General features: G+C 39.1%; 1 protein-coding gene across 3 annotated transcripts; it reads left to right on the top strand.

Moving 5' to 3' along the window:
- Positions 1-789: 789 nt before the first annotated feature.
- smox (spermine oxidase) lies at positions 790-24,718 on the top strand. 3 transcript variants are annotated; one of them, XM_007239184.4, is made up of 7 exons: positions 790-938; positions 9,366-9,600; positions 11,573-11,799; positions 15,490-15,663; positions 17,849-18,545; positions 22,837-22,997; positions 24,181-24,718. In XM_007239184.4, the coding sequence occupies exons 2-7, from the start codon at positions 9,393-9,395 to the stop codon at positions 24,331-24,333; spliced, it is 1,620 nt and encodes a 539-aa protein (XP_007239246.1). In that variant the 5' UTR covers positions 790-938; positions 9,366-9,392; the 3' UTR covers positions 24,334-24,718. The 3 variants fall into 3 exon arrangements, with proteins under 3 accessions (XP_007239246.1, XP_015458509.1, XP_022537528.1); XM_015603023.3 differs by lacking the exon at positions 24,181-24,718 and adding an exon at positions 22,629-22,672 and having other exon boundaries at positions 22,837-22,924; XM_022681807.2 differs by lacking the exons at positions 22,837-22,997; positions 24,181-24,718 and adding an exon at positions 22,629-22,830.

The following is a 24,718-nucleotide window of genomic DNA, read 5'->3' as shown; positions in this document are numbered from 1 at the left end:
TCCTTCACTCCTCTATCCCATTATTTCCCTTTGACCTCCTTTAGGCCCTATATAAAGATGTTCTTACCTTCTATTACTTTTGTGCTTCACTATTGTAAGTTGCTTTGGACAAAAGCGTCTGCCAAATATAATGTAATGTAATGTAATGTAGTTTAATGTAACAAGAAATCTAAAATAACCACCTGTGCGATACCAGAACCTGGGAACACTTGTTGAAGTCATCACAGAAGGAAAAGGCAACATTGTTTTTAGCACACAGCACTGACTGACATTTTAACCTCCATTTTTATGACCTGGTCTGCCTCTGTGGTATTGCTAGTCACAAATGCAGACATTGCCTGGGCATGTTTTTGTGCTTCTAGCCCAGGCTTAGCGTTTTTCAAACTTTCCACATTGAATAACTCTGCTTCATCCTGCCCCTCTTAAAAAAGGTAAATTCAATATCCCATTTTTCTAGATATTTACATGAAGTCTTCACTTTTTTGGCTGGAATACCCTCTCTTCTGCTTGCATCCATGCATCTCTCTGATTTGTTGTTTCAGGGTTGTTTCAAGATTAGTGACATTTCAGTTTGGAAAGGCACAGGAATGTTTTTTTTTATTATAATATAATATAATTTTATTATAATATAATATAATACATAGCGGACAACTATTAGAATCATAGCCTTTAATGCACTTTTGCGTTGTGACTTTTGCAGCCCTTCATTAACTAATTAGAAATTCGCGCCGCCCCGCCTCCCCCGCACTCTGATTGGCTGCTCCGTGGCTATACGTCAGCGCGGCTCATGTTTATTCATGAGGAGGCAGCGGCGAGGAGGAACTGGCTGCCGCTGGTTCTGCACAGCGATACACACTCTCTCATAAATAGCTACCTACCGAGCGGAGGAACACAAAGAGCTGCTCTCCCGGTTCAAAGCTGAAGACGAACGGAGTCAGGTAACCAGCTGCTTTAGCAGCCTTTATCCTTATCCGGCTCTGCGTGTTTCTGTGTGTGTGTGTTTTGTGGTGTCGTCGCCCTGTTTTAGCTCCAGCTGGAGAAGAGTGAGGCAAGATCTGAGCAAGTAAACAGAGGCACAGCTGTACACACTGCAGCCCCTCACACTGCCTCTGTACTTCACTGTAAACTGCTTTTACCACATTAATTCAGCTTATAATGGTTTATTAATCACATTCCCGCTGGACTACACTACTAATAGTGTTCATTGAGCTATAGAGAGCGATTGTCTTCCACCTGCAGTGACGGTTGCTATTTTATTTAACCCATTTAACCTAGATACCAACTGCTGTAGGTAACTAACTCTATAGCTAAATATCAAAATACAGGAGAGAAATTGCTGTTCTGGTCTATTTAAGACATTTTTTCCCGTTCTAAACCCGGTAAATATGAACCACTTCGCTCAGCTGTCGGCTTGGCACTCATACGTGGCAGTCCTGATCCTTCTTTTGTCTCCAGAAAGTCACCAAACCTTTACTCCTCAGGCAAAAATCCTCTTTTCAGGATATATTACACATCTAATCTGTGAGAGCTAACATACAAAAGAGTCAAAAGTTTGAACACACCTTCAATTCAGTGTTTTTTTTATTATTTGTTTATTATAAAGTTTTCTGCATTGTACATTAATGATAAAGTCATACAAACATGAAGAAAACCAAACATGTGGAATTATTTAGTAAACAAAAAAGGTGTTCAACAATACAAAATACATAATATGTTTTATATTTTAGATTCTTTAAATTTGGCATCCCCTGCTTATATGACAGCTTTGCACATCTTGGCATTTTCTAATTCAGCTTTATGAGGATAACTAACTGTTAACAGCCATACCTTTTTAGTTCATTACTTTAATTTCTTGCTCTCTTAATGTGTTTGAGTTGTGTTGATTATTTGGGTAATGTTTTAATCCATATTATGGAAAGAACTAGTAATCTACATAAAGAAATAGATATTTTATTGAAAAAAATAATAATTTCAAGAAATGAAAGTCACTTTGACAGGAACTTTGAAAGTATCCTCAAGATGAACTTGGCTTCTATCAGGACTGCAACCGGAAAGGATTGCCAAGATTTAAATGGTTCACAGAGTATTTTGGTTTGTTTAACACTTTTAAGTTTACTATCCTACATGAATCCTTATGTATTCCTAGTCTGTATGACTTCAGTATTAATTTACAATGAAAGCGCATTGAATGATACTGGTGTAAAACATTGAATGGTACTGGTACCGATATGATCATCGTACTGTAGCTAATGGCCTGCTGCCGACTTCTTCTGTGTTCTTCTGTGTGTGAGAGTTAGAAGATAAGATATCTTCTCAGACGATAATTAAAATGACAAAAAATATCCAGTTCAGATAACAGGGTCATTCAGTTGTTGCTGATTTGTAATGAACTGTACGTCTTGTTTCGAAATATCTACAGAGTGTACTGTTTTCATTCACAGTAGACCCCAAATAGTCTTAAGGCTGACTCAGACAGATGGGCAATCTCTTCTCTTCCTCTCTTCTGTCTCTCTGTACTTCATGCTACAGTACTATACACTGTAATTGGCACTCTATATGTACTAGGGCGATATTGCCATAAACAACTTTCACATTATGTTACAGTATTTTTGCAATGACAATATTTTTAGCTAGGTTTTAGTTAGTATAAACATAGCAGTTTTAAACAATTAATATACATTAAAACAAAATATAACATTGTAGCAAAATAGAAAAGGTCATAAAAAAACTACCACAAAACTAAAGTGCAAAAATTTCCTTCTAAACTAAATGTTCTGTGTACATCTCTCCAGGATCTAGCAGTGTAGTATATGTCATAAATGTACAATAAAACTCCCCAACTCTTTCCTAAACGTATACTGTATGGAGCACCATCATTCCAGAGAACACTGTTGCACTGATCCACGGCTCAATGCTGCTGGAATTTCCTATCTTTTTACTCTATCATGATCATTCTGTCAAAACACTACTTCTTCACTCAGCTGGCTTCCTAAAATAATGAAGCATTTGAGGTTAGATTGATTTTTTTTTCACAGGCTGGAGGGAGTTGGATCAGTTTTATTATTGTCCTCTCATCATAATTTAATGCTGATGTCAGTCTAAGTCTGTAAATCCCATTTCTAATGTTATGACGTTGTACTCCAGTATTGTAACTAAGCTTACTGCATTTAACTGACACAAAGAGAGATTTACTAAGATTCTCTAAACTTATATTTAACATATCACCCGGATAACACACCCATGGAGGCCTGTATGGGTAGTCCAGCTGGAAACCCAGAACTGGGCCTCATCAGGGTCAGTGATTGGACCAGAATGGCTTGAATGTGGGCCCTATCTCAGTTTAGCACCCGTGTGAGATTAAGATAGGCTTTCTTTAATGATGGGGCCCAATTGGTGAGCCCAGCTGAGATCCAGCACATATACAACCCATGTCAGCTCCCCTGCTCATCTGGAACCAACTTGGAAGCCACCTAGCCCAGGAGTCCCACATGAGCAGGTTGGTTTGGTTAATTAGAGGAAAAACAACACAACTATATATATATATTATTTTTTATTTGTGGAAATACGCAAGTACATGGTAACCAACATACAGGGGGTGGACAATGAAGCTGAAACACTGGTTTTAGACCACAATAATTTACTGTCCCGACGGACAGTTCTGTTGGAAACAGAAGAGTTGAGGTGCACGTTGATTTCTGCTGTGATTTGGGCAGCCGTGGTTGTATGTTTTTTAGATACAATCTGAGTTAGCACCCGAACATCCCTTTCAGACAGCTTCCTCTTGCGTCCACAGTTAATCCTGTTGGATGTGGTTCGTCCTTCTTGGTGGTACGCTGACATTACCCTGGATACCGTGACTCTTGATACATCACAAAGACATGCTGTCTTGGTCACAGATTTGTCCAACAATTTGTCCACTTTTGAATTCTGGTATGTCACACATAATGTTGTGTGCATTGCAATATTTTGAGCAAAACTGTGCTCTTACCCTGCTAATTGAACCTTCACACTCTGCTCTTACTGGTGCAATGTGCAAATAATGAAGATTGGCCATCAGGCTGGTCCAATTTATCCATGAAACCTCCCACACTAAAATGACAGGTGTTTCAGTTTCATTGTCCAACCCCTGTGCATGTATGCATTCCACATTTTACAATGAGATGTAATAAAAAAAAAATTAAATAAAATAAAATAATATTAAAATATTAATAATGAAATGCACATAATACTAGTCAGGAAATACAAATAGATACTTTGTTGATTGAGACTAATATGATTAGGATAAGATCATTGCTCACATACCATAATTATAATGACATGCATAATTTGTTACTAAAACGTCCATGCTTTGTAAATGGTACTGCGTTCAATAATGAAACAGCATTCAAAAAAATGTTGCATAATCAAAACACACCACACCTTCTCTCCCACTACTGTTATTACAAATTTTCTTCTCACTAAAAGGGGTAACTGCATTATTAAGCTGTCATATCATCATTATATCATCAGAATAAGATCACAGTTGTTTGTGGGCCAATATTTCAGATAGTGTAACAAACTCCCCTCTGTCCTACCCTTTACTTTTTCTCTTCCACCCGACTGAGCACACTGTGTGTGTGTTGATGTGTGTGTGTGTGTCTGTGAGAGAGAGAAAGCGAGAGGTACGGGAATGGCTGCGTCTCCTGGCATGAGACCCAGTGCACTGTGTAGCTTTGAAAGTTCGGAAATGGCTTGTCACCGCGCCTGCACTGAGCCGAGCTTTGGAGTGATGCTGTCCGGTCGGACAGGCAGGAATAATAAGGAAAAAAATGCTGCACTGCTTTAGGTTTAGAATTTATTTTCACAGTAGTGAAATACTGTATATTACACAAACAGCACTGCTGCTGTATTTTAGTGTCCTGCTTTTGGCAGTCATTGTGCTGATGTAATGAGGTTGTATTCATGTGGGAATGAGGTACACCTCTGAATGAGGTCACTCTTGTCCTTACGGACAGCTCCTCAGTGAAGCGGGAAGGATTGGCCCTTCTTTATCCCTCTCTGTCTGTGGCTTTTCTCCTGAAAGCTGTAAAAACATTGTATAGAGGATGTAGGTTGCTGTTTTTAGGTCACTGAAGAGGCCCACCCACCACAGACACGTACGCAAACACACTTTAACACACACGCTCCTCCCCCCTCTGTCACTTCTTAATCTCTGACCACTGAAGAACAGGGACATGTGGTGGGGTTATTATCCAGCCACAGGAAAAACACGCTGACATCAGCATTGATCAACCCCCAGTCTGTACTCAAAACCTTGTATCATCTTTTAATAAAAGGCAGCTGCCTGTTATATTGTGCTATATAACGTGCTATGTGGACAAAAGTATTGGGACACCCAATACCACAGTTCCACAGCTCAGTGCTTGGGAGGGTTTAAATCCCTGTTGTGATTTATAGATTTATGTTTATCTGCTCCTATTGAGTCCTATTCTATAGGCAGTACTTCTTTACAGAGATTAGACAACCTGTAGTGGTCAGAAACAGGTGCATCTTAAAGCAGATGAGTGCATTCATTGAATTAATTCAACATACACCTGGTTTTAATTTTCACACATTAAGTAGTAATAAAAGTGAAAAGCGACTATCATTTCTTTACACGATAATGCAATTAAAAGTTGTATGTATTACATTTCAAGTGGTAAAATCCCACCTCTGTTTTACCGCACAGCCCTGCTGTAAATGTACCATCTGCTTACAGCATAGTAGGGCCAAGATGTGCAGGAAGTTGGTCAGGAAGCTGTGTCGTTTCAGACATGCGCTATTCATAGTTAGATCACTTTGTACACTGATAATGAGGAAGCGAAATAATGGGACATCGGTTTGTTTACCTTATCTCTTTTCCCATTGTTTCCCTTTCCGTCCTCAACAAGAACGAACCTTCCACCTTGGCCAGGCTGGAAGAGCGACTCAGAGCTCAGGTCTTTATTTTTCTTTTCTACTACATATATGTTTTGTGTACACGTCTTAGACCACATTCGACGTGCTCTGATAAAAGCAAGGCAGCTGCCTGCAGTTGTTGTTTTGGCACAACAATCTGCCACAGCTGTTGCTACATCACGGGCAGCAGTGGTCCAAGTGTGTCTGCACAGCATCACCCACACACTCCCATTCAACTCACACTTGTGTTAAGAAGTTAAGAATGGTGCATGTTGCAGATGTGGTGAACGATTTCCCCTTGCGTCACACCTGTTCCTGTAAAGGGGCGGATCAAAGGAACTGTCCCATCTAGCCACTCAGTGACCAGTGTTTGTGGTTGATTTATAGGAGCATGATAAGCGGACACCTCTGTCCCATTTTTAGGTTAGCAGTCAGTGTCTTAGTGACCTACAAAAAGTGTGGGCATGTAGCAGTTGCAGAAAGTTGCCAGAAATAGAAAATGCATGTTTATAATAATAAAGTTTAATAAAGTATTAAAAAAGTCATTTTTTGAATGAAGCTCATTGGAACAAGTGATATTTAGAATCAGTAGTACACATGTGTAAATGTATTGTTAATAGGTAAACGTTTACAATAATAGAAAGAAATGATAAGTTTATTAGGGTAAATGTACAAGGCTCTAATACCCTTTTGGACTCCTATAGCTTATGGTTGATATACGGTTGAGCATGAGCCAAAGCTGGCATCCAAGCTGGTCCCATAATCATGATCGATTTGCGATAAATGTGGCAACCGAACAGACCATTTCCTGTTTTTTTTTTTTTTTTGTTCAATCAATTTGATAGGTTAGAGGTCTCATTTGCATTCAACTTTTGATGTCAGTGTTACAGAATTCGTTTATTTCTAACAAATAAGAAATAACATCTTGTGCTTGTGTATCTTAGCATTAAAACCAATGCAAATGACTTAAGCACATCTGTAATACTGCTAGATCCACCATCAGCAGGAACACTGTTCCTTTTTCCTATCCCACTTGTTTTTAGCTGTTTGTCACCTCCTGCGTAAGCTCTATCTGTCCTCTTCAGATAAGCCATGGCCAAGCCCCTTAAAACTAAAATATGGTGTTTTTTTTGACAGATAAGGCCTGTGTTAATCCAGTCCTGTTACTGTAGTAATAATTGAGGAGGCTAGTTTGCACACGCTTTTGCTGAACTCTTGGAAAGACTTCTTTTCTTAAGGTCACATATGTAAAAATGAGCTGTGTTTAATTTAATAATTACAAGAAGTGGTTAATTTACCCTTACTACAAAAAAATATTAAAAAAAATTAAACACAGAATGAAGTGTTGAATTGCAATGATATTATAAAGGATGTTAAAAGTTGCCAGGAGCAAAAAACTCCTGGTTATATTTATTGAGCTACTCATACAGAAATGGTGTTTAACACATGTAAATCATGTGTAATGCAGTAATCCATTCCATGCAGCTTGAATATTCTCACTTAGTTCCTGCAGTTTTTGCAGTAGGTGTGAAATGTTGATAAGTAAATGGAAAAATATTTAATTTAATTTCTTATTTTTACCATTACCATGTGGTCACATGACATTGTATTAGCTCAAGGTCAGAAAACCAGCAGCCCCTATAGCAGACACAAACACACACTGCATGATCCACTGTCCAACCAGCAGTAAGCCTCTCTGTAAGAGTGTACCACTTGGTTCACCATAGTGAGTCATTTGTAGGCTCCTGGCTGTCTGCCTGTATTTCTCCTCCATATGGTGTTTTTATAGATAGTGTAATGAGCTTGAGATCACCAAGCCTGATAATAGGATAATAGAGGGGTATAAAGCATTTATATGCATTGTAGACTGACATGCCACATGTCATAGGACACGAGCAAGTATTGTGTTCCATGACTTTTGCCAGTGTCCCATGGAAGTTAAAGAATATACACGGTTGCTTTCTGTCCTAATGGACAGTTTTAACAAGATGCAACTGTTTACCACTATTTACACCATCTGTACTGTAACTGTGGGTGATAATGCCTTTTTTTATGTTTTTTAGTACATACATAGTACTGTTGACAGAGGACAACTTGGACATATTTGCTCAAACTCCAGTAATTCATAACCATGCCATGAAAACACTGGCCACTGCTAAGCTATAAATAAAAGGATATGTAATAAAGTAAGCTATAAGTCCTACATAACCTACATAAATAGAACAAAGGAAGGAAGACGGATGAAAGCAATGCTGTTTCTTTGTGTGTACATCTGAGTCTAGAAGAGTGTGTCACAGACAACCACATGCTCATCATGTTCTGATGAAAGCAGCTCCTCTGCCTCAAGCTCTGTTTAGTCTATCTTTTAGTAACACCCTTCAGAGCCGCAGCTATAATAACACTGTGTTAATCTTTTCTTCTGTCTTTTCCACTTCCCTCTTTCCATCACCTGTCTTGTGTCAGGTGTGCCTTTTCTTTTAGGCTAGTATGTTTATAAGTGGGGAGATTTTGGAGGGATATGAAGGGATGAATTGCTTGTGTTTTTTTGACAGTTAAGGGATCATCTTCACAGAATTTTTAAAGGTGTTTTATTCTTCTGAACTACATGGCCTTGTTTGTGGTTGCATACATCGGTTTTTCAGTCTGATACCTAATAATATACTGATATAACAGAACATGTAACATTTTTCAAATCACAGTGTCGTGTGTGTACCACAAACACATCATAGAAGGTATTACCATTCACAGTGGACAGTGCACTGGATGGTTTTGATCATGACCAGCTGTATCTGGCTAGAATTGTCAATTTGAATAGATAAATGACTAGCAAAAATCACATGCCTCTCCAAAGCAGGCAGCCATTGACACCATGTCTAAATGCTAGGTGTTGAGCTAGCATTGAGCTGTGGAGCAGTGGAGCTGTGTTCTCTAGAATGATGGTGCTCCATACATTACTTTTAAAACATCCTGACTTTACTAACACTCTTCATTGTTGAATGCAGTCAAGTCCTCGCAGCAATTATCTGGAATCTTTTAGAAAGCTTTACCTGGACAGTAGAGACAGTTACACAGTTATTCCAACAAAAGCTGGATAAATTCTTGATAATACTCTTGATATCAGAACAAAAGATGAACATCAATACGTCAATAAGTGCTTCTTTTACCTGTTCATCAGTACTTGAACACACTCTCTCTGTCTTCTCACACACTAGAGCTTGAGATATGAGAGTCTATTTTCAGAGTGTATTGATATCCTAAAAGGCCAGGTTTTGAAAGTGTGTGCAGTGGTTCTCAGACCTTTTGATCTGTGGGTGAGCAAGACGTGCAGTGCATGACTCTCTGGAGCTTCCTTTCATTAACCATCTCTCTCTCTCTCTCTCTCTCTCTCTCTCTCTCTCTCTCTCTCTCTCTCTCTCTCTCTCTCTCTCTCTATCTTTCTCTATCTAAAGGTCCTTTAGAAGAGGAGCTTGGACGGCATGCAAAGTTGTGAAATATCTTCAGACAGCACTGATGATCCTCTTAGTAGCGGCTTTCGCAGGCATCAACAACCGCGGATAGTAGTAATTGGTGCGGGCTTGGCCGGCCTAGCAGCCACCAAAACCCTTCTGGAGAACGGCTTCACCAATGTCACCGTGCTAGAGGCCTCGGACCGAATCGGAGGCAGAGTGCTTAGTGTTCAATTCGGTAAGTGGCATTCTGTGGCAAAACAAACTCTTTTCGCTACTCTATCTAATTAATCTACAGTAACTGATGTAATTAGCTAGCTGTTCATAAAGCCACAGGTTAGCCTAGACCAAGTAATTATTAGGGGTGTCACGATTCGATTCTCTAAATCCTCAATTCAAAATTATTATTTTTGATTTTAGGGTCACGATTCGATTCGATTCTCGATTTTCTTTTCTTTTTTTTTTTTACAGCAGAGAGGCCTATGCCAGTTTTAGATTAGTCTATGGTCAGTCATTGGTTTGATTAATAAAATTTCAAATTTAAATAATTTAATTAAGATATATTCGTAATGCCATCTAGTGTTTTTTTTTTGGTAGCAGCAGTGTGCACATAAAATAAATAATAAAAAAATACTGGAACAGTCATGTAAAAAGTAATGGAACAATTAGGGCCTTAACAAACTAAACTCTATCCTACTATAACAGTTAAACATGAAAAATAAGACTTTAAGACTTTTTCGGTCCCTGAGAATGACAAGTTCTAGACTAGATAAAACACCTGTTATTTTTATATTTCCAAGTTTTTCTTTAAGAAGATGAGAATGTCCACATTCTCTGGAGAATGGGCTGTTCTATGAGCTACAGTGTGCTGCGCCATTTGCGTAGCGCGCTGCGCCATTTGCGTGAGGGATCGTCGATCCTCTTTTTGACTTCGATGCTCGAGACCATGACATAATTTCGATTGATTACGATGAAATATCGAAAGCGTGACACCCCTAGTAATTATCAAACCAGTTATAATCTGTTTCAAATTTAGATATAAAAAGGCAGTTTTCCAGACACAGATTAAGCCTAGTCATGTACAACACAACATTTCAAACAGAATTTTTTCACTGAAAGGAGATATAGTTTGCGACTAGGGGTAGGCGATAACGATACTCTTGGCGATATGACAAAACACTGATTTTTTTTTCAAGAATACACTACTGCACAATACTAATAATGCACTCCATATATCTCCATATATCCAGTACTGCAGTAAAATGAATGACATTGGACAGATATAATCTGTCTCTAGTAGATACATAATAGGAAATGAGAACAGTGTGAATTTTTTCTTTTGGTAAAAACAGCAAAAAGGTTGTACCCTGATGTGATAATTAGGGGTGCGTGATATGGCACAATATTTCAGGGTTTAATATCGTTCACGATATTCAATTTTTTTTCCGATATTATCGTGTACGATATGATATGGCACACCCCTATTTGCGACCATTGAAGGGCAAGTTACACTTAAATATACTAAAATAAAGCTGCTTATCAAAATATTTGTGGATTAAGTTGCTTAAATGTGCACCCATTGCTGCTACGTTAAGTTGCACACATTGCTCTAGTCCCTGTTGAGAAGTATTAGAATAGATAGAATGAGACTCCCTAGAGCAAATGAGCATGAATGTCTTGTCACCTTGTGTAATACAAAGCATAAGTTAAATTAGAAGGGTATAAAGCTCCCTTCATTTTGGATGATTTTTAAATGAACTGGGGAGATGGTGACTAACTGTGATTATGCTTATTCAACATAATAGATTCACTATCTTCTTCACGAACACTGTAGTAGAAGGACTTTCCTGGGCATTAACTTCAACAAAAGAACAATCAACGTTTTAATATACTTTATTTCAGTAGAAATTGTGAAAGAGCGGGTGTTCCAGTCCTTTTGTCCATAAAGTGTATACACATACATTCTTAAAAATAGTGCTAAAACGTGATGCCATAGATGTCTAAAGAACCTATGGAGCCAAGAGTTGAGGAACCATTTAAGACACCTTAACTTATGTCCTCTGTTTCCTGCTGGGCCCCAAAATGCTGTTCTGGAAAATTTAGGTCATGGTTGCACCCAAAAGAAAACTCTCATTTTGATGGCAGAGAACTTAGATATATATATATAGTTCCTCTTTCCCTTGCTAACCACTAAAACTATCTGTTTTCAGGTAAAGCCACTTTGGAACTTGGAGCCACCTGGATCCATGGCGCTAACGGGAACCCCGTCTACCACCTGGCTGAGGACAATGGGCTGCTGGAGCACACTACTGAGGAGGAGTGCAGCGTGGGCCGCATCAGCCTCTACGCCAAGAACGGCGTGGCTCACTACCAGACCAACAGTGGCAAGCGCATCCCCAAGGACCTGGTGGAGGAGTTCAGCGACCTGTACAACGAGGTGGGTGGAATTAAAGTGCTTTGTGTCCTTTACAAAAGTTATTTTAGCCTTTGACTTGGTGTAGAGATACTGATTAAGTTGTTAGATTCTCACACATGTTTAAAGTTCTGAAAATGCCTAAACCTAAATGGTCCATATTTAGCCCAGTTTTTACTTGTACATTACATCAAATTTTTTTTTAAATCAGGTCAATTTAAAATGCTGCAGTAACACTTTTGAATTAACTTAAATCCTAACTGCTTTTATGTTTTTTGTTACCTGATTATTTTGTAGCTAAACTCAAAATATATTGTTTACCATGCTAAGATGCAGAAATAAAAAAAAACTGAGTTACAATTTTGACTAAACTAAGTTGAGTTAACTCAAATAGGGGTCCAGAAGCTGTACGCTGGGATTATAACTGTCCCTTATTACACCATGCTTGAAAAATATCTTTAATTGTTTTAACATTCATGGCTCTTCAGATGTTTCCACTGATGTGATGAGACAGTGAGCACACATTTTCCGTCCCATCATCTGATTCCAGATGCATACGTGGTCTTGTGGTTTATTTCTTGAACATGTGTTTTCTTGTGCCCTAGTTTGGTTAATAGCACGGTTAAATAAGGTCAGCCAGAAAGACTTAAAAAAAAAGAAAGAAAAAAATATTATAATTCAGCTAGGCTTGTGATGGTAACAATTTATAGACAATATATTGACCCAGAAATGATTGTGATAAACAATATTATTGTCGTTTTAAGAACATCTTATGCCAGTGCAATATTGATAGTTTATAAAAAACATGCATATGCATACCAATGCATACATTCCCTTATAAACATCAATAAAAATTGATGAGTAAAAATATTTACATATTTGAACTGTAATGTTTAAATCTATAATATAAATAAAACATTAATAAAAACATTTGTATAAACAAAATTGACATACTGACTCGTTCACTGTGGTTTTGTCATTTTATAACATATTATATGATAAATTGACAACGTAATTTTAATCACAGACCTGAAGTCAACTTTACCTAGAGACTGTAGGATGATTACCATTCTCATATATATATATATATATATATATATATATATATATATATATATATATATATATATTAGGGGTGTCACGATCTCGATATTTTATCGAAATCGAATCGAAATGAGGTCATGGTCTCGAGTATCGAAGTCAAAAAGAGAATCGACGATCCCTCCCGCGCGCGCTACGCAAATAGCGCAGCGCGCTACGCAAATGGCGCGGCACCAACACAGCGCATCCTATTCATTTAAATAGAGAGAGCCGCCGCATGAGCGCAGCCCCGCCCTCAGTTCTGCTGTGTGAGAGACAGCTGCCTTTCAACCACGGAGGAGAAACTGAAAACGGATTTATAGAAATATAGACAGGGCTCTCAAGTTTTGAGTGTCGGCGGGAGTGTGATCACTGTTTTTTATCTGTCCAACGGGGGAGGGGGGGCGGGGGTTGGGCGCGCAGGTTTTGTATCTGTATCTAACGGAGGGGTGGGTGCGCGCAGGTGAGAGCGTGTGAACTCGCTGAAATGCGTGTGTCAGTGTGACTTGAGAACACTGACTATAGATCACAGTGAGGTGGATTAAAAATCTTAAACTTATAATTGACTACACCTGTTGCTTTCCATTGAATTAAAAAAACATCTTTCTCTCAGATAAAGTAAACACAAGCGTGTTTCTGACTAAAATAAAAGCTTTTCAGGAGAGATATAAGTTATGTGTAAATATTTATAAGAAAATACCTGACAAAATCTGTTTTAATGACGTTAATAAACATCACTGTGACAGCGCTAGTCACAGTTTCACCACATCACTTATCTAACCAGCCTGTACTGATTTCTGCCCCCCCAATAATGCTTTCAATAACCTCTAATAGCCTTTAATAGTCTTCAGTAGCCTTTAAAAGACTTACCTGGCGGCCGTGGTGTGTCCACTAAACTCCGTAGTTATAAACATCCTGAGGTTAGCAGCGCGCTAACTGACCTGTTTATAATGTAATCCGAGCAGTGCCTCCGTGTCGGCTGTTCTAACCTGCTGCTGTTAGCTGCTTGGGCTGAAAGATGAACTGTAGTGAGCTGTATTATCCGGTTAGTGGAGTTAAAACCTTTATTTGTTTACAGAAACAGTAAAAACGGACTGGCTGAGCTCTGTAGCCCGTGGCTGGGCTGTACTGAAGTAGTGAGCTGCGACTGCAGCTCCGACTAGTGGTTGGATGAAGAACTGCAGCTTCATATAAGTGAGCAGTTTCACTAGATGGCATTACCATATATATCTTAATAAATAATAATAATAATAATATTTATAATAATAATAATAATAATAATAATAATAATAAATATATTATTTAAATTTTATGAGGCATAAAATAATAACAAGAAAAAAAAAAACAAGAAAATCGAGAATCGAATCGAATCGTGACCCTCAAATCGAAAATGAAATCGAATCGAGGATTTAGAGAATCGTGACACCCCTAATATATATATATATACAGGGGCGTAGAAGCAAATCCTGGGCCCTGTACACTCTCAATGTCAGAGGGCCCCTATCCATGCCAGTACACAAGAAACGTCAGCAAAAAAAAAAATCAGGATTTTCATAGGCCCCTCTCCCTACTCGGGCCCTAGGTAGTCAGGTCCACTTTTCCCCCCACTATCACGCCCATGCATATATATATATATATATATATATATATATATATATATATATATATATATATGGTATATATTTATTGTATCAGCTACGTCAAGAGAGCCCAGAGCAGATATATTCAGCATATATAATGTCAGTGAGAATACAGTGATTATACATTGCAGCAGGTTTTGTAATTTGCATTTATTGAGGGCAAAGGGCTAATCATTAATAATTAATCATTAATGTCCAGAAAGTATCTGATTGTGACACAAAACTACTTGTATCATGATGACCCCTATTGTTTCATGTGCTCAGTGACTAAGCTGCAGTGTAAATTCAAAACTAATTGGAACAAATGTATTGTAATGTCAGGACTGCTGTATTGCTGTTATATTATATTTGTTCTATCTTGCTTGCAAAGCTCATAAAAACTGCATAATGTGTCCATATCAGATATCAGATATTGTGAAACTGGCTGTAGATCAGCATTAAAAAAAGCGAAATAGAGGCTAGATTTACAGTGTAAGTGCCGTATAAAGGCGCCTGTCACCAGCTGTGTCTTGTGGCTGTGTCTCACGTGAGGAGCCTTTTCTCCCTCTCGCTCGGAAAAAGAGTTGGATTTCCTCATTTAGCTTCCAGGTGCCAGAGTAAAGTTCACTCTTTGAGCCAGTAACCCCATCGTGACCCCTCTGTTTTTCTTATTTTTTTATTTTGAGCGCCTGTGTTTATGTAGGCCCAGTCCTATGTTTAACTCTGCAGCCCCCCCTCCTGTAGTCTCTATAGGGAGTTCATGGTCAAGTTACCGACAAGAAGACGTAATGCACTGTAATGCATTCCATTCGTAGTAGTTAATGAATTCAAGGCCACGTCTGCGGTTTGGGCAGAGCCTTGACTTGATGTTGTAAGAAATGAACTGTTTTACTCATTAACTTTTTAAACCTTTCTTTATTTCTTTTTTATTCTTGTTTTCTCTATCTCTCATCCTCTACTTATACTTACACTCCTCTCCTTGTACTTACTTGGCTGTATTGCTCTTTGGCTGCAGGTGTACGAGTTGACTCAGGAGTTTTTCCAGAATGGAAAGCCAGTGGGTGCTGAGACGAAGAACAGCGTGGGAATCTTTACCCGGGATCTGGTACGAAAGAAGATCATGCTGGACCCTGACGACTCAGAAAGCACCAAGAAGCTCAAGCTATCCATGCTGCAGCAGTATCTTAAGGTATGGATGATTTACAGCACTCAGTGGCAAAGCTGTTTATTCTTCACTACAGTGAATAAAAGAGATTGAATCCTTTCTATTGGTCCTTGTTTAAGAAATGTTAACTGTTCCAAGAAAGATAGGTTTCAAATTCTCTTTTAGTCTATTTAAAATGTAAGCCTGAATCTGGTGTTTACAGAGATGGATTGTAATAATAAATTAGAATGCTGTTCTTTTCTTTTTAGTTTAAGGGTCAGCAAATAGTTGTGTGTATACTGTAGATATAAATAAGAAATTATATTTTTATTTGTTATTGTTATTTAAATTACTGTAGCCTTTCTCTCAGCTCAAACTCTGTATTTGACCTATCTTATTAGCAAAGCAAGTTTCTGCGGAACTGGATGTTTGTTGAGCAAAACCTACAGCTGCTTGAGCTAAAACTCCCAAGAGATCAGCAAGTCGTCCTTTCAGGAACAGAAACTGCCTCCTCGCTTTGAGGTTTTGCTGTGACAGCGAAGTCCTGAAAACATGTTAAATTTAGAACAATCAAGACAAATCCAGAGCAGAGCTGCCTGTGTGGTTGGCTGAAAATGCTACGTAATAATGTAATAACAAGAAACCCTCAATTTTCTCATTTTCTAATGGAGCTTTAATCCTTTGCATATTTATCGAGTGATGTGCTGTACATGTGCTGTTTGTCTTCCATTCACACTGAGCATACTGTCGGTTTTACTGTGGAGGCCACAGCTTGCTCAAACCTGTCAGCGTAAACATGACAAATCATGGTTTGTGGCTGATAGTAAAATATTCAATATGTAACAAAAAATTGTGTACCTCTTCCAACAAGCTGAGGCAAAGCTTATCAGTGAATATGAGGGTGGACTCAGATGACCTGCTATACAGAGTGTGGTTGGAGCTAGTTTAGACTGGAGAAGTCTGATTTAGAGCAAAATGCTGTGACCTCCCACTGTGTTTTATGTTAATGACATTCTGTGATTGCTAAATTGCGGGGGCTGTCAAGGGATTACTAGAGTCTCCCGCAGAGTCTTGAGCATGTGAGTGTGAGCACATTTTATTGAGGGCCTGCGTTTTGTGTACAAACTCTATGAGAGACTTTCCTTTCACATCGCTGCAGTAAGCTCATGGTTGTGTAAATGTCATGCATTGTCAGAATTCAGGGAGACAGTGGGGACAGTGGTGAGTAGACTTACAATGGTGCCAGTGATTTTCAGGGACAGAGGCTGAGAAGGGCGAGAAAATCAGATATGGATTGTTCTGATTTCATCAGTTCAAAAGCCCCTTTACAGCATTGTATGGAAATACTTGTAACTATTTTATTTATTTGTTTGTTAGTTATTTATGTTTACAATGTTTTACTTGCAGAAGCTAATTTTCACTGTAACAAATAAGCCAACTGTATTTATTTATCACTAAAATGTAACTAAATATGCTTTAAACTATCGGCCTCTTGTGTTCAAAAACCTAAGACAAGGGAGTCTGATGGGCCCTTCTCAAATTTTCTAGCAGTGTGACTGTGTTTACAGTATTTAAGTATGGTGTAAATGAATCTTAAATATAACTTTTTGGATCAGATGGCGGGAAACAAATATGAGACAATAGTTTTAGCTTTTAGTTTTAAGCATTTTGTGTTACTTATTTTTTTTTTTAGTGACTTTATTTTGATATTTATCTTAAATTTTGTCCCAGTCTGTTTACTTGTTTGCTTTGGTGACTTTTTATTTCTGTTTTCTTTTGTTTGTGACTTTGTTTTGACACAGTGTGTTTGTTCATTTGTATTAGTAACATTTATTTTGACATGGTCTGTTGGTGTATTTGTATCAGTGACTTGAGTTTTACAACAGACTTGTACATTTATGATTAAATGTAAGAGATTAATCCATAGTTCATCCCAAACAGTTTTGAGGTGCGATCCGCATTAACCGTGAACGTTTGCTGTTACTGCAGCTCTTACAATGTGTTTATCAGCAAACTCATATACTCATAAAAATATGATTTATTTTACATCCCTAGTGACATGAAATAAATTAGTTTTTGACTTGCTTGTTTGGCTGAACACTGAAAGATACCACATTTCTGTTTCTTAATATTCATTGCATTGTATAAAGAAATTAAAGTCTGGTACCTGACCCTAGCCATTACAATTATTTTTGAATGTGTGCATGTTTGTTATGTATGTTTGTTTCAGGTGGAGAGCTGTGAGAGCAGTTCCCCCAACATGGACGAGGTGTCTCTGAGCGAGTTCGGGGAGTGGACAGAGATTCCTGGCGCTCACCACGTCATCCCAGCCGGCTTCATCAAAGTAATAGAGCTGCTCTCCCAGGACATCCCAGGCCGTGTTCTCCACGTGAACAAACCCGTTCGCCGCATTCACTGGAACTACAGCTGCCCTGACGCTGAAGACTCCGATGGCGCCGACCACAACCAGGACCAGCGCCCGGGTCCGGCTCCGGTACGTGTGGAGTGCGAGGACGGCGAGTGGCTCGCCGCTGACCACGTGATTCTGACCGCTTCATTGGGCGTACTCAAGAAGGCCCACGAGACTCTGTTCTCTCCAAGCCTGCCCCTGGACAAGGCGCTGGCAGTGCAGAAGCTGGGCATCAGCACCACGGACAAGATCTTCCTGGAGTTTGCTGAGCCCTTCTGGAGCCCCGAGTGCAACAGCATCCAGTTTGTGTGGGAGGACGAGGCGCAGCTGGAGAGCCCGGCGTATCCGGATGAGCTCTGGTACCGCAAGATCTGCAGCTTCGATGTGCTCTACCCACCTGAGCGCTATGGCCACATGCTCAGCGGCTGGATCTGCGGCGACGAGGCACTGCGTATGGAGCGCTGTGATGATGAGACCGTGGCTGAGATCTGCACCGAGCTGCTCCGCAAGTTCACAGGTCAGTGTGAGCTAGAGCTAAACAACCAGTATGACTTAGCTTGACCAATTTAATTGGTTAGCAAAATAATGTTATATATATAAACTACTTTATTTGTTTGCTGACCAGTTCTTGCTCATCATGTTGGCCAATTAGCTACATTAGCCTCATAATGCCAGTGTAGGTGCAAGTCTTTAGTACTTGTTAGAAACATGACCCTCATAGCTCCAGTGTTAATTTGTGGCATACAAGCTTTTACTACTTGTTAACTATCTGCCTGAACCTCATAGCTCTAGTGCTAATTTTTAATGTAGAAGCCTCTGCTAATTGTTAGCTAGCAACATTAGCTTCATAGATCTAGTGCAAATTTGTGGAGTATGAGCTTCTAGTACTTGTTGGCTACATTATCCTCATAGATCTAGATCCAATTGATCGGATATAATCTTTCACTACTAGTTAAGTAGCTACCTGCAAATTGTACAAATTACAAATTATTTACTCTTAATCCAGGGACCACAGCTAAAATCATGTGCCTGGCCAATATTATGTATTCCACAATTTAAAAATTATTGTGCTACACACAGTTTTTGAGCGATACAATTTGGTTCCTTAAAGAACGTTTTCATTGAGTGTAGGACTGTTGGATTTTTTATGGACAGAAAAAAGATTATTCTATGGTTTTGCTTTAAGAACCATAACGCACCTCAGTTTTTAACAGAGCAGTTCAGACTCAAGGAGTGTTTCATTAGGGTTCTGTATTACTCACTAGCTCTCGAAGACACACAATGACTCACCGGAGAGCGTTTGCACATAGCTCACCTTTGCTGCACACGTGAACTAAGGATATGATTTCACAGTTAGTTGTCTCTGTTTGCCTTGTTGGATCTGCCATTTTTGCCTGGTGAGTCACATTTATACATACAGTATGATGGCCACAGCCCTGAACGTTCACTGCCTTACCAATTTCTCTATTCAGTGTAAGCTGTGAGGGACCCTGGGCAGTAAAGCTGTATAAAAGCGATATAGACAAGCAGAACACTGTGTTGCCTGTTTGTGCCTCAAACATTGCGATTACACAATGCATGAAATGTATTATGTAATCATGCAGGCTACCTTAAAGACCCTTGCTCTGAAGCAGTGTACTTAGTTAACTCCATCCTTCCAAAAGTGACTTTTTATTAAGCTATTTTAAGTTTAAGTTTTTTTTATCCAGTAGTGACAGATGTGTAAATGTACACACAGTTTGTTTTGTCCTTGTCTAGAATAGGACTCTCTGGAGCAGATAAGCATGAATCTATTGGTACCATACCTAATGCCAGGTGTGGGCTACACTGGAGTGGATGCAGAGCTGTGGAACTGTGTTCTCTGGAATGATGGTCCAGTACTTTTGGGATGAGTTGAGATTTTAGTGATGAGCTGGGGTGGTGATTGTCCAATATCGTGACTTAACTAAGGATTTTGTCACTGACTACAATCAAATCCTCACAGTAATGCCAGTAATGCCCCAAAAACGAACAGATCCTCTGTTTCTACTGGGCGTTTTCCAGATCCAGATGATCATTTCTTTTTGTTTGGTACCGTTGATTTTAGAAAAGTATGTAAACTAATCATAAAGTGTTACCTCAAGGAATGACTTGGGAATGCCCACACCTGTATGTTTTAAGGTGTATCTTGTGAGTAACGTTGACCATCGGCCAATGTGCTCTGTGCACTATGCACTGTGTGTGGTTTGCCACCTGAACAATAACAGTCTACAAATTTAGGTCAGAACCTTTTCTTATTGAAGCAAATATTACAACAGTGTTGACAAATCATGTTATTAAAATAGATCAGCAGATTAAAAGACAGAAATAGCTGCTTTGTGCATTAACATTAAAGGTTTAAAGTGTTACTTCAGAAAAAATAATATAGTTTACACGCCAAGTCTGTCTGAAGGTAAAAAAAAGTTGCACAGTGCTAACAGGTATAGGCGGATCGATTGCATTGATAGCGGCTTGTGACTGGCCATCTATAACTGTGTATGATATGGACAACAGCATTGGGACACCAACAGGAACTTTAGTGATATGCCTATTTATACTCATAAACATTAGTGTGGAGACAGCCCCCTTTGCAGTTCTAAGAGCAGGACTTATGTGAACTCTGCAGAACTTACTTAAAAACTTAAAAATATACATGTTAGTAAAAACAGCCTGCATGGCTAGGTGCTTTTTTTTAATACTTGTGACAATACAACTGAACAAAAACACCTAAATCCAATGATTAAGAGGGTGTCCCCCTTCATATAGTGTAGCTATATTAATTATATTTATTATTAAAATACTAGCATTGCTCAGGCACACTTAATGTCACAGATCATGCTTGAAATCTTTTTGGCTTTTTTGGAAAGCTGAATATAGCAAGACAGTTTTAACAGCAGCTGGCTGGTGTGTGAAATTCTAAAATAAATTTCTGGCAAGTCTGACAGTCCTTAGGTCAACAATACACATCTCTCATCTTCAATTAATGTTAGCATCCTGAGAGGTCACAATCAGATTAAAGAGTCAGCACACACCGCTGTTTGTGTGACTTCAGCAGGCGGCAGTGGCTCACATGTAGGTCAGTCTGTTTTAATCCCTCTCTCTGCCAGGCTCCTGACTGATATATACCACTGTCTGCCTTACCTCCACTTAATTAGAGCTGAGAAACGTGACTGGATCAGCATGACTCACAGAATAACCTTTTTTCATCACTGCTGTTAACCAGATTTGCAAAAGCAAAACTGGCTGTTTTTGCTGGTCTAAGGCCAGTTTGCTCTGTTGTGTCCAACAATAATAATAGCGTAGTGTTTTTGAAGTTTAAGTTTTATATAAGCATTGGTGGCAACAAGGCAACTAGGGAGGATACCTGTTGCACATACTAAAAGAATATACAGCATATAAGAAACAGTATGCTAGACTTCAAAAAACATAGTCCTAGTTTACGGCCAAATTCTACTGCCTCGACAAGAAAGTCCCAACTTACGGCCTTGTTACATTCCCCAGATCCCACCTAGCCTGGCTCTATTGCCTCATTGATAAAGTTAAGAAATTCACAACTATCTGTCCAGCCAAATGGCTCTTCTGCCGGCTCATGGCCAGCAAAACTCTGCAGCCTCAATGAAAAAGTCATAGCTCACAGTCCAGGTAAACTGTACAGTCTCAGTAAAAAGGTCCCGGCTCAGTGCCCAGGTGAACTGCCTTAGTGCACCCAGTCACACTCTGCTGCATCTGCAAAAAGATCCGGGCTCAGGGGCCCAACCTAAAACTTAGTCAAACTCCAAAGACTAAAAGACCATCTTAGCTTACAGCATATTCAAACTCCACTGAATCTGCAAGGCAGTCTCGGGTCAAGGCCCAGCTATCGACAGTCTTAGCCTAGAGACAAGCTTAGCTTTGGCAAGAAAGTCCTGACTCATGGCCCAGTTGGATTATGCTGAATCAACAAGAAAGTCTCTTGTCAAGGCCCAGTCAACCCCTACTAAGTTAAGTAGAAAGTCTTAGCTCAAGGCCCAGCCAAACTCTCCCGAGTTGGCAAGAAAGTGGCAGCACAGTCGACCTCTATTAAACTGAAATGATCAGGTCAAGGCCCATCCAAGAAGGTCTTGGATCAAGGTTTAGTTGACCTCTTCTGAATCAACAAGAATGCCCAGTCAAACTCTGCTGAATGGAAAAGAAAGTCTCGGAATAAGGTCCATGCAAACTACCAAATCGACAAGTAGGTCCTGGCTCAAGGGACAGTTGAACTCTAGTGAATCAACAAGAAATTATTTGTTCATAGCTCAGTTGAACTCTACTGACTCGAAAAGATGATCTGTTCTCAGTTTTTTGTCAAACTGTATCAAGACCCAGCCAAACTACTGAATTAAAAAGAGGGTGTTAGCATAAGATTCAGCCTAGAGTCCCATGTGAGAATGTTCACAAAATTTAAATACAACAAAAGTACACAACGGATAAAACCACCAGTGTTTCTGAACCAGAGACATGCACTCACACGATTAGCATTATCAAATGTCAAATTGGACTGTGTGCTTATTCATAGTAGTTTCTCACATACACTTGTTCTTATTTTTTTGGATGCATTTAGCAAGATAACACTTTTGGCAAGACCACAGCGTTGAGAAAGAAAAGGTAAGAGAACAGGGATCTACAGTGCGCACAGTTCATTCTGTAAAGAGTGACAGGGCACCCAGGACACAGCACTACAAATGGAAAGGTACAAATACTAGAAATGATATAGGTTTTAGGTCAAGTACTCTCTCTCTAATATTACCATGTTCTGCTGTCTGCTGCAGGGAACCAAAACATTCCAAAGCCACGGCGGATCCTGCGCTCGGCATGGGGCAGTAACCCCTATATCAGGGGATCGTACTCATTTACTCGTGTGGGCTCCAGTGGAGGAGACGTGGAGCAGCTGGCTGAGCCCCTGCCCTACAACAAGAGTACCAAGGCTCCGGTGAGTAGTAGCTCCAGATTAAATGCACAAATCATTTTTTTACACATTCTTTGGATACACTTCTCTACTGAAGAATGCTGGAATACATTTAAATTAACAAATGCCATGAAGTGGTCCGGACCAAACATGATTTTGTTCAAAAAAAGTCCTTGGCCTTCTAACAGTCTACTGGAGGGACATGCTGTGTTCATTAAATTTATATGTAGCTTGTTGTGTACATTTCTGTGAACACAGCATGTCTTTAAATGTGACGAATCTGAGGAACCCTGGCTTGGCCAGCAGCTCAGGAACTGTAACCAGAGTAGGTTTTCTCACTCTGAGGCTTGGCAGCAGTTTAACACTAGAAGATCAACACAAATTCAACGTGACATTAATTTATTTTAAAAGAAATATTTAAACTGTGCATTATTTAATGAATTTGGAACATGGAGGAATTAGTGATACTAACAATGCCCTCTTTAGCCTGCTGGCTCCCCTCGTCCCTTTCTCTAACATTTTTGTTGCTTTTTCTTTTTCCCCCCCACAAGTACACACTTAAACACAAGCACACAATTACAGGATTGAAAGGAACAGTCTGACCCTGCAGAATGCCCCAGGAAACAACTCTCTGCAGACAGAAATCACTTTAAGCCAGAGAGCAGCAGGTCCTCGTGCTCAAAATAACCACCTGCCTCTGAGAGAGAATAAGCCATCTTGACCTAGTCAATGCGGACTTGCTTATTTTCGGGTATAAAGTCAGGTTTCAAGACAGCTGTCGAAAAACATTGAAGATACTAGGAAAATCCTATCACTGTACCCAAAACAGGGATTTGAGACCACCCTTTAATATATGTTTGAAAAATATAGCATTTGTAAACATAGCATCTGAAAACCTCACTAACCAAGACATCAAATAGGTCCAAACAAATCAAAATTTTGTTTGAAAAAGGAAAAAATGGAGTAACAAAAGAGGGTCAAACAACACAAATTAACTCTTAGCATGTAACAGGAATAGTTGGCAATCCTTCGCAAAACAAAAGGACTACAAATAGGAATACACAAAGATAAATGAGGAAGAGGCGATTATGATCAGTACTGATGATGATGAGCAGTACAACCGTTCCTGTTTGGAGGGGAAAAAACAGCAACTAATTTCTATACACTGTTTACTATACCCTTGCTTTCTTTCTTTGTCCCATTTCAGCCTTTACAGGTGCTTTTTGCGGGTGAGGCCACACACAGGAAATACTATTCCACAACCCATGGTGCTTTGCTGTCAGGCCAGAGGGAGGCGAACCGGCTGATTGATCTGTACCATGACCTCTTCAATGCAGAAACCACAAAGCCTAACATGTAAAATAACGTTGAGTTAATAAATAAATGAATAAAAGAACCACTAACTAGTGATACATATGTGTTTTATGCTATCTGTATTCTAAATGATCATGTATAAAAACTAGTAGGGCATTAAACCAATAACAAACAAAAAAAAATCTCTTTTTACTGTATGTAGATTTAGACTTATTTAGAGATATTACTTGAGATGTACTGTATAAGGCTGCCAAGTCTGCTGCCATCTTTGGTTCTTATCTTTCTCTGATTGTTTGTTTTTTAATCAATAAGTTATATGTTTATAACACGTCTGTAATTTAACTTTTTGTAAGTGCCTTCTGTATTTAATTGTGTCATTTAAAAATGAAACAAAACCAAGTGGCAATGAATAAAGTGTTTATTAATGTGAA

Source organism: Astyanax mexicanus, chromosome 25 (assembly GCF_023375975.1).
Source record: "Astyanax mexicanus isolate ESR-SI-001 chromosome 25, AstMex3_surface, whole genome shotgun sequence".
Taxonomy (NCBI): domain Eukaryota; kingdom Metazoa; phylum Chordata; class Actinopteri; order Characiformes; family Acestrorhamphidae; genus Astyanax; species Astyanax mexicanus.
This window is presented reverse-complemented; position numbering and strand designations above follow the sequence as displayed.